We start from the raw sequence: 9,690 nt of genomic DNA, 5'->3' as shown, positions 1-9,690 counted from the left end.
TGTTTTGGGGTGAATCCTTCCTAATTCCCGATTCTCCTCGTTTTAGGGTGAATCCCTCTAAACCTGGACCCTTTTTGCTTTGGGGTGAATCCCCCTAATTCAGGATCCTCCTTTTTGGGGAGGAATCCCTCTAAATCCAGACTCTCCTCCTTTTGGGGTGAATCCCCCTAACTCCCGATCCTCCTTTTGGGGTGAATCCTTCTAAATCTGGGCCATCTTTGGGCTGAATCCCCCTAACTCCACACCCTCCTTGTTTTGGGGTGAATCCCCCTAAACCCCTTCCCTCCTTCTTTTGGGGTGAATCCCCCCGAAATCCCATCCCTCATTTTGGGGTGAATCCCTCTAAATCCTCCTCCTTTTTTGGGGGGGGGGGGGTGAATCCCCCTAACTCCACACCCTCCTTTTTTTGGGGTGAATCCCTCCAAATCCCATCCCTCTTCCTTTTGGGGTGCCCCCCTTATTTCCAAACCCCCCCAATTTTGGGGTGCCCCCCCCAGCTCCCTTTTTCCAGCAGGGGAAGCGCCGGGGGGGGTCCGGGGGGGGCACGGGCGTCCGGCGCTGTGCGGAAGGGAACGCCGCCCTCGCTCCGGCCCCGCCTGTTTATTTTTTTCATATTTTTTTATTTTTTTTTCCCCCGTTTTTATGGCTCGGCCTCAAGCTCGGCCCCGCTAATTTATGGCGATGCCTTTGCCCGGCCCCCCCCTCCCTACGTGTCCCCCCCCCCCCGGCACTTTTCTCCCCGACGCCTCCCGGCCGCGGCCCAGACGCTCGGCGGGACCCCCGGGAGGGCTGAGGGGAGGGGAGGGGAGCGGGCGGCCCCCCCGCTTGGATTTTTGGGGAGGGGGCTGATCCTTCCCCCCCCGGCTTTACATTTTGGGGAGGGGGCTGCTTTTTCCCCCGCCCACTTTTGATTTTTGGGGAGGGGGCCACTCCTTCCCCCCCGGCTTCAATTTCTGGGGACCTTTCCACCCCCCCCCCCAATTTTCAGCCCTCTCCACCCCCCCACCCTCCCCCTGGGACACCCCAAACCCCCCCTAACCTCCCCCAAACTCCCCCTCCAAACCCCCCAATCCCCCCCAAACCCCTTCTCAACCCCCCAACCCTCCCCAATCCAACCTCAACCCCCCCAAACCTCCCCTTAACCCCCCCCAAATCCCCCCCAAGACCCCCTAAACCCCTCCAAATCCCCCTCAAACCCCCCAAACCCCCCCCAAACCCCCCTTTTCCCCCCACCCCTCTCCCTCCCTGCCTTCCCCCACCTCTCACCCCAACCCAACACCCTTGCATCCCCCCCCTCGACCCCCTACACCCCCTCAAAATAAAAAAACCAACCCCCCCCCCCCCCAAAAAAAATAACCCCCCCAAGATGTTCAGCTGGCTGCGGCGCCAGGAGAAGCGGAGCCCCGAGGTTCTGCGCTCGGTCACCCAGGGGCTGCGGCGCCTCTACCGCACCAAACTGCTGCCGGTGGAGGAATTTTACCGCTTCCACGACTTCCACTCGGCCCCCCTGGAGGACGCCGACTTCGAGACCAAGCCCATGGTGCTGGTGGCCGGGCAATATTCCACCGGGAAGACCACCTTCATCCGCTACCTGCTGGAGCACGACGTCCCCGGCAGCCGCGTGGGCCCCGAGCCCACCACCGACTCCTTCGTGGCCATCATGCACGGCGACACCGAGGGCCTGACGCCGGGCAACGCGCTCATCGTCGACCCCGACAAACCCTTCCGCAACCTCAACCCCTTCGGGAACACCTTCCTCAACCGGTGAGTGCGGGGAGACCCCCCCCCGAAAAAAAAAAAAAAAAAAAAAATCCCTGAATTTTGCCCCAAAAGCAGCCCCGGGATCCGCGGCGATGTCGTCCCGCAACTGCAACCTCGCTCGCGCGTCCGAGCTCCTCCTCAAAGCCCCCCCCCAAATTTATTCCCTCCCCCCCTCCCAATCCCACCTTTCCCCTTTTTTCCTTGTGGGGGGGCTCCCAAACTTCTCGTTATTCCCCCAATTTTTAAACTTTTTAATTTTTTTCTTGGTGGGGGGCACAAACTTTGCAAAATCAAAGCCACAAAACCACCCAGCACTTGTTGGGGGGGGGGGTAATGTTCCACACCCCTCTTCCAGCAAGGGGGGGTCCCCGTGGTGCCCCCCCCACTTTGCTGCACCCCCTCCCATCCCCGTTTCTCACACCCGAGGGGGGGCCGGGGGGGGGATGAGTGAGGCCTCAGGAATGCAGCCCCAGCTCCTGTCCCAGCGCCAACCCCCCCCCCGGGGGCCGCCTCGGAAAGACGGCGTCAGAGCCGTGGGCAGCGGCGGGGGGGGGGGAATTAAGGTGCCCCCCCCCAGTAAAAAAAAATAATAAATAAATGACCGTGCCCCCCCCCCCCAGGTTTATGTGCGCCCACCTGCCCAACCAGGTGCTGGAGAGCATCAGCATCATCGACACCCCCGGCATCCTCTCGGGGGCCAAGCAGCGCGTCTGCCGCGGTACGGGGGGGGCAAAAAATTTGGGGGGGGGGGGCAAAAATACCCGGGGGGGGGCAGGAAAAATATTGGGGGGGTGAGAAATATGGGGGGGGGGGAGAAAAGTATGGGGAGGGGGGGATAGGGTATAGAGGGGTGGGTGAAGGAGGGGGGAAAGGGCATGGGGGGGCAAAGGGGGGGTTAATTAATTGGGGTGTTAATGGGGGGGCTTAATTAGGGTGTTGGGGGGGTGAAGATAATTGGGGTGCAAGGGGGGTGTAGGAGGTTGCTAATGGGGGGGTTAATTAGGGTGCTAAGGGGGGGGTGCATAGCAGGGTGTTAGTGGTGGGGTAATTAGGGGTCCAAGGGGGGGGGTGTTAATTGGAGGGGACGTTAATTGGGGGGGGTGAACGGGTTGGGGTGTCGGGGGGGGGGCACCAAAATGTAGCAGGGTGCTAAGGGGGGGATAAATTGGGGTGCTGGGGGGTGCAAGCAGGGTGCTAAAGACGGGGGGCAGCTAATTGGGGTGCCGGGGGGGGCACAGAAAAAAAGAGGGGGGGGGGGGAGGAGGAGAAGGTTCGGGGGGGGCCCGGGGGGGTTGCGAAAGGCGCCGGGTGCCAAGGGTGGTGCCCAGCGAGCGCTGCCAAGGGCGGCAGCGCCCAGGGGTGGCGCAAGGATGGGGGGGGGCTGTCCTCCCCCCCCCAAAATAAAAAAAACAGCACCGGGGGGGGGTCCCATGGGGTTGGGGGCACCCACGCCCCCCCTTCTGGAAAGTTGCAGTGGGGTTGGGCTTTTTTTTTTTGGGGGGGGGGGCTGCCATCAGCTTCCCACCTGCCCCATGGCGGAGGCTGTGCCCCCCCCCATGCCCCCCCCCTTGTTCCCCCCCCCCTCGGCCCCCCCCTTCCTTCCCCACCCCGAAATCCTCGGCCCCTGCCAAGAGCCCTGGCAGCGGCCCCGCTGGAAAGGCTGATGGGGACGTGGGGGGGGGTAAAGGAGGGGGGGGGCTTGGCCGGAGGGGACCCCCCCGGCTGAAATTGGTCCCATGAGGGCTGGGGGGGGGCCCGGGTTGGGCTGGATGGGGCCAAAGCCAAATTCCGCCCCTCCCGGGCGCTCCCCCCTACGGAATGCACGGGGGGGGGGGCAAAAAATGTGGGGGGGGGGGGCATAAAGTTGTGTGGGGGGGTAAAAAGTGGGGGGGGGGGACGGGATCGGGGTCGGGGTCAGGATTGGGATCGGGGGGGGGGACACGAGCCCGTTCCTAGGCCCCGTTGCGTTGCCTTTTTTGGTGATTTTTTGCAGGATTTGGCAGCTTGGGGGGGGTCTGGGGGGGGCAGCGGGGGCCGGGCGCTGGTAGAGGGCACGGGGGGGGCATGAGGGGGGGTAAGGGGGGGGGGCGGGGGGCACCCCGGTGACCCCTGAGCCCCATGGGGATGCTGCATGGGGGTGAGGAGGGAGCCTGGGCCCCGCCCCCCCCCCCAAATGGAATGTGGTGGGTGGGGTTGGGCTGAGTTTAGGGTTAGGGTTAAGTTTAGGGTTTAGGGTTGGGGTTGAGTTTAGGGTCAGGGTTTAGGGTTAAGTTTGGGGTTAGGGTTTGGCTTTGGGGTTGAGTTTAGGGTCAGGGCTAAGTTTAGGGTTTAGGTTTGGGGTTGCATTTAGGGTCAAGGTTGAGTTTAGGGTCAGGGTTAAATTTAGGGTCAGGATTAAGTTTAGGGTTTAGGGTTGGGGTTGAATTTAGGGTTAGGATTTGGCATTGGGGCTGAATTTCAGTTTGGGGTTTAGCGTTGGAGCTGGGATTAAGGTTTAGGATTTAATTTAATTTAAAAATTTGAAGATTTAATTTAAAAATTTAGGATTAAGGTACAGGTTTAGGATTAGGCTTGGGGTCAGGGGTTGGGGCCACAGCAGTGCCAGACTCCCCTCCCTGCACCCCCCCATGGTGGGGGCATCGCCCAGCCCACCACCCAGCACCCCAACCCCACAAGCACTGGGGTGGGGGCCCCCAAACCTCCCACCTCCCCCCCTGAGCCCCCCCCAAATTTTAGGCTACGACTTCCCGGCCGTGCTGCAGTGGTTCGCGGAGCGCGTGGACCTGATCATCCTCCTGTTCGACGCCCACAAGCTGGAGATTTCGGACGAGTTCTCCGAGGCCATCCGGGCCCTGAAGGGCAACGAGGACAAAATTCGGGTGGTGCTGAACAAGGCGGACGCGGTGGAGACGCAGCAGCTGATGAGGGTCTACGGGGCGCTGATGTGGTCCCTGGGGAAGGTTTTCGACACCCCCGAGGTGCTGAGGGTCTTCATCGGCTCCTTCTGGGCCGAGCCCCTGCTGGTGGCCGACAACCGGCGCCTCTTCGAGCTGGAGGAGCAGGATTTGTTCCGCGACATCCAGAACCTGCCCCGAAATTCCGCCCTCAGGAAGCTCAACGACCTGGTCAAGAGGGCGCGCCTCGTTAGGGTGAGGCTCGTTAGGGTCATTAGGGTCGTTAGGGTGGGGAGGGGGTCCCAGGGGGGGTGGATGGGTGCTGCCCCCAGCCCGGCTGCGTCCTGCAGATGGGGGCTTCCTTAGGGGGCTTCCTGCGAGGGTGAACCCTTCCGATGGCTAATTGTGGGGTAATTAATGTGGCCCGGGATAATTAACATGGCCCGGGATAATTAACATGACCAGGATAATCAATATGGCCCACGATAGCCAATATGGCCCGGGATAATCAATATGGCCCGGGATAATCAACACAACCCGGGATAATTATAACGGCCCGGGATAATCAACATGGCCCGGGATAATTAACGTGTCCCGGGACAATTAATATGGCCTGGGATAATCAATGCAGCCTGGGATAATCAATATGGCCCGGGATAATTAATATGATCCAGGATAATTAACGTGGCCCGGGATAGTCGACATGGCCCGGGATAATCAACACATCCTGATATAATTAATACGGCCTGGGATAATTAATTAATACGGCCAGGGATAATTAATTAATACGGCCAGGGATAATTAATACAGCCTGGGATAATTAATATGGCCCGGGATAATTAACACGGCCGCCCCCCGTCCCCGTCCCGTCCCCGCCATCCCCCCCTCACCGCGGTGCCCCCCAGGATTTTGGGGCTGTTTTAGGGGTTTGGGGGGGGCCACAGGGGTGCAGGCGGATGTTGGGGGGGTGCGGGGGTGGGGTGGGGGGGGGATTTTTGCCGTCTCCCTTCTGCCCCCCCCCCGGCTCAGCCTTATCTCTTCCGGCCACCTGCGGCCCCGGCTCTTTGTGCGCCGCATCCGGCCGGGGCCCAGCGGCGCTGAGCGGGGACGGGATGGGGAGGGGTGGGAATGGGGACGGGAGCGGGACTGGGATGGGGACTGGGAGTGGGACTGGGGGCTGGGAGTGGGATCGGGACTGGGATCAGGACTGGGACTGGGAATAGGAATGGAATTGGGACTGGGATGGGGACTGGGACTGGGATTGGGGGTTGGGAGTGGGGTTGGAATTGGGACTGGGACTGCGAATAGGAATGGGACTGGGATTGGGGTGGGTATTGGGACTGGGATTGGGAATAGGAATGGGATTGGGATTGGGACTGGGATTGGGAATAGGAATGGGAATGGGATTGGGGTGGGTATTGGGACCGTGATTGGGATTGGGACTGGGAATAGGAATAGGATTGGGATTGGGGTGGGTATTGGGATTGGGACTCGGACTAGGACTGGAACTGGGATTGAGATTGGAATCAGGACTGGTCAGGACTGGAATTGGGACTGGGACTAGGATCAGGATTGGGACTAGCATTGGGACTGGGACTGGGTTTGGGATTGGAAACAGGACTGGGATTGGGACTGGGACTGGGATCAGGATTGGGACTGGGATTGGGATTGGAATCAAGGCTGGGACTGGATTTGGGACTGGGACTGGGATTGGGTCTCCCAGCTGCCCCCCTGAGTGTCCTGGGGTTTCAGGCCACCTCCGTGCCCCCATTCCCTCTGCTCCCGGTCTCTCCTCCCCACACCACATCCACGCCACCCCCTGCCCCCCAGCAGCCCCCCTGCGCCCCCCCGGCGCCCCCCACCCCCCCTGACACGACCTCTGCCCCCCCCCAGGTGCACGCGCACATCATCAGCCACCTGAAGAAGGAGATGCCGGCGGTTTTCGGGAAGGACAACAAGAAGAAGCAGCTGATCGCCCGGCTGCCCGGCATCTTCACCCGCATCCAGCTGGAGCAGCACATCCCCCCCGGGGACTTCCCCGACTGCGCCAGGATGCAGGTGGGTGCTGGGGGGGGCGAGAATAATTGAGGGGGGGTTATGGAAGGGATGTGACCCCCCCGCCCCCCCCAGGAGCACAACTTCGCCTGGGGGGGGCGAGAAGTATTTAATGGGGAGTGGGGGTTCAGGGATGGGGGGGGGGGGTCAGGGATGGGATGTGACCCCCCCACCCTCCCCAGGAGCATGACTTTGCCCGGGGGGGGCGAGAAGGATTTAATGGGGGGGGGGGGCAGAAGGATTTAATGGGGGGGGTTCAGGGATGGGATGTGACCCCCCCCACCCTCCCCAGGAGCACAACTTTGCCCAGGGGGGGCGAGAAGGATTTAATGGGGGGGGGGGGTTATGGAAGGGATGTGACCCCCCCGCCCCCCCCCAGGAGCAGCTGCTGGTGCACGACTTCACCTGGGGGGGACGAGAAGGATTTAATGGGGAGGGGGTTCAGGGATGGGATGTGACCCCCCCACCCTCCCCAGGAGCAGCTGCTGGTGCACGACTTCACCCATGGGGGGGGGGCAAGAAGGATTTAACGGGGAGGGGGGGTTCAGGGTTCAGGGCTGGGATGTGACCCCCCCACCCCCCCCCAGCAGCAGCTGCTGGTGCACGACTTCGCCTGGGGGGGGGGCGAGAAGGATTTAATGGGGAGGGGTGGTTATGGAAGGGATGTGACCCCCCCGCCCCCCCCAGGAGCAGCTGCTGGTGCACGACTTCACCCATGGGGGGGGGGGCAAGAAGGATTTAACGGGGAGGGGGGGTTCAGGGTTCAGGGCTGGGATGTGACCCCCCCACCCCCCCCCAGCAGCAGCTGCTGGTGCACGACTTCGCCTGGGGGGAGGGCAAGAAGCATTTAATGGGGGGGGGGGGTTATGGAAGGGATGTGACCCCCTCGCCCCCCCCAGGAGCAGCTGCTGGTGCACGACTTCGCCTGAGGGGGGGGGGCAAGAAGGATTTAATGGGGAGGGGGCGAGAAGGATTTAATGGGGGGGGTTCAGGGATGGGGGGGGGGGTCAGGGCTGGGATGTGACCCCCCCACCCCCCCCCAGCAGCAGCTGCTGGTGCATGACTTCACCCGGGGGGGGGGCAAGAAGGATTTAATGGGGAGGGGGCGAGAAGGATTTAATGGGGGGGGGTTCAGGGATGGGGGGGGGGTCAGGGCTGGGATGTGACCCCCCCGCCCCCCCCAGGAGCAGCTGCTGGTGCACGACTTCGCCCGCTTCCCGCCGCTGAAGCCGCGGATGCTGGAGGCGCTGGACGAGCTGCTGACCCGCGACATCGCCGCGCTGATGCCGCTGCTGCGCCAGGAGGAGCTGGAGGCGCCCGAGCTGGGGGTGCAGGGGGGGGCCTTCGAGGGCACCCGCCAGGGCCCCTTCACGGAGGGTGATGATGAGGATGATGGAGGGGAGGAAGGCGACGAGTGGGTGGTGACGAAGGACAAGGCCAAGTACGACGAGATCTTCTACGGGCTGGCGCCCATGGGGGGGAAGCTGAGCGGGAGGCAGGCGCGGGGCTGGATGGTGAGCAGCAAACTGCCCAGCTCCGTGCTGGGCCGCATCTGGCAGCTGAGCGACGTGGACCGCGACGGGATGCTGGACGCCGAGGAGTTCGCCCTGGCCGGGCACCTCATCGGGGCCAAGCTGGAGGGGAGGGGGCTGCCGGCCGACCTGCCCCGTTCCCTCGTGCCCCCCTCTAAGAGGAGGCAAAAGGGCTCGGCCGAGTAGTTTGTGTGATGGGGGGGTAAAAATAAAAAAAAAAATAAAAAAAAAATAATAATAAAAAAAAAATATATAAAAAAATATAAAAAAATAAAAAAAAATAAAAAAATAAAAAAATATAAAAAAATAAAAATAAAAAAAGGGAGAGGAGGAGGTGGTGTGGCCCAGGGGGTGGTTTTGGGGAGGTTTGGGGGGGTGTGAGAGGGGGTGGGGGGGTTGTGTGTGGGGTGGGAGAGGGGGTTGGGGGTCAGGGGGTGGCGTATGGGGGTGTTTCTGGGTGATAGAGCGGGTGGGGGGCTTACAGGTGGGTGTGGGGGGGCTCAGGTATGGGGGGGGCTAGATAGAGGGTAGGGGGGCTTGAATGGGGGTGTGTGAGGTGCTTGGGGGCCAGCGGGCTTGCATATGGCGAGAAGGATTTAATGGGGAGGGGTTCAGGGATGGGGGGGTTCAGGGGTCAGGGCTGGGAGTTCGCCCTGGCCGGGCACCTCATCGGGGCCAAGCTGGAGGGGAGGGGGCTGCCGGCCGACCTGCCCCGCTCCCTCGTGCCCCCCTCTAAGAGGAGGCAAAAGGGCTCGGCCGAGTAGTTTGTGTGTGGGGGGGTAAAAATAAAAAAAATAAAAAAATAAAAAAATAAAAAATAACAAATAAAAAAAAGGAGAGGAGGAGGTGGTGTGCTCCAGGGGTGTGTGTTTTTGGGAGTGGGGGGTGGGGGGGTTGTGTGTGGGGTGGGAGAGGGGGTTGGGGGTCAGGGGGGTGGCATATGGGGGTGTTTCTGGGTGTTATAGAGGGTGGGGGGGCTTGCACAGGGGGTGGGAGAGGGGGCCAAGCTGGAGGGGAGGGGGCTGCCGGCCGACCTGCCCCGCTCCCTCGTGCCCCCTTCCAAGAGGCGTCAAAAGGGCTCGGCCGAGTAGTTTGTGTGATGGGGGGGTAAAAATAAAAAAAAAAAATAAAAATAAAAAAAGAAAAAAATATAAAAAAATAAAAAAATAAAAAAATAAAAAAATATAAAAAAATAAAAAAAAATAAAAAATAAAAAAAGGAGAGGAGGAGGTGGTGTGGCCCGGGGGGTGGTTTTGGGGGGGTTTGGGGGGGGGTGGGGGGTGGGAGAGGGGGCTAAGCTGGAGGCAGGGGGCTGCCGGCCGACCTGCCCCGCTCCCTCGTGCCCCCTTCCAAGAGGCGTCAAAAGGGCTCGGCCGAGTAGTTTGTGTGTGGGGGGGTAAAAATAAAAAAAATAATAAAAAAAAAATATATAAAAAAATAAAAAAATA

General features: G+C 61.0%; 1 protein-coding gene across 1 annotated transcript; it reads left to right on the top strand.

Moving 5' to 3' along the window:
• Nucleotides 1-754: 754 nt before the first annotated feature.
• Nucleotides 755-9,076, top strand: EHD2 (EH domain containing 2). Its single transcript, XM_072030109.1, has 5 exons — nucleotides 755-1,764; nucleotides 2,382-2,479; nucleotides 4,498-4,910; nucleotides 6,549-6,713; nucleotides 7,895-9,076. The coding sequence occupies exons 1-5, from the start codon at nucleotides 1,367-1,369 to the stop codon at nucleotides 8,426-8,428; spliced, it is 1,608 nt and encodes a 535-aa protein (XP_071886210.1). The 5' UTR covers nucleotides 755-1,366; the 3' UTR covers nucleotides 8,429-9,076.
• The last annotated feature ends 614 nt before the right edge of the window (nucleotides 9,077-9,690 follow it).

The sequence above is a fragment of the Anas platyrhynchos genome, chromosome 33, assembly GCF_047663525.1.
Source record: "Anas platyrhynchos isolate ZD024472 breed Pekin duck chromosome 33, IASCAAS_PekinDuck_T2T, whole genome shotgun sequence".
Lineage (NCBI taxonomy): Eukaryota > Metazoa > Chordata > Aves > Anseriformes > Anatidae > Anas > Anas platyrhynchos.
Note: the sequence above shows the minus strand (reverse complement) of the source record. Positions and strands in the feature narration are given on the sequence as shown.

Coding starts and splice junctions, on each gene's coding strand:
- EHD2 (XM_072030109.1), top strand. CDS start 1,367: ATGTTCAGCTGGCTGCGGCGCCAGGAGAAGCGGAGCCCCGAGGTTCTG. Junction 2,480..4,497: donor CAAGCAGCGCGTCTGCCGCG/GTACGGGGGGGG, acceptor CCCAAATTTTAG/GCTACGACTTCCCGGCCGTG. Junction 6,714..7,894: donor CCGACTGCGCCAGGATGCAG/GTGGGTGCTGGG, acceptor CGCCCCCCCCAG/GAGCAGCTGCTGGTGCACGA.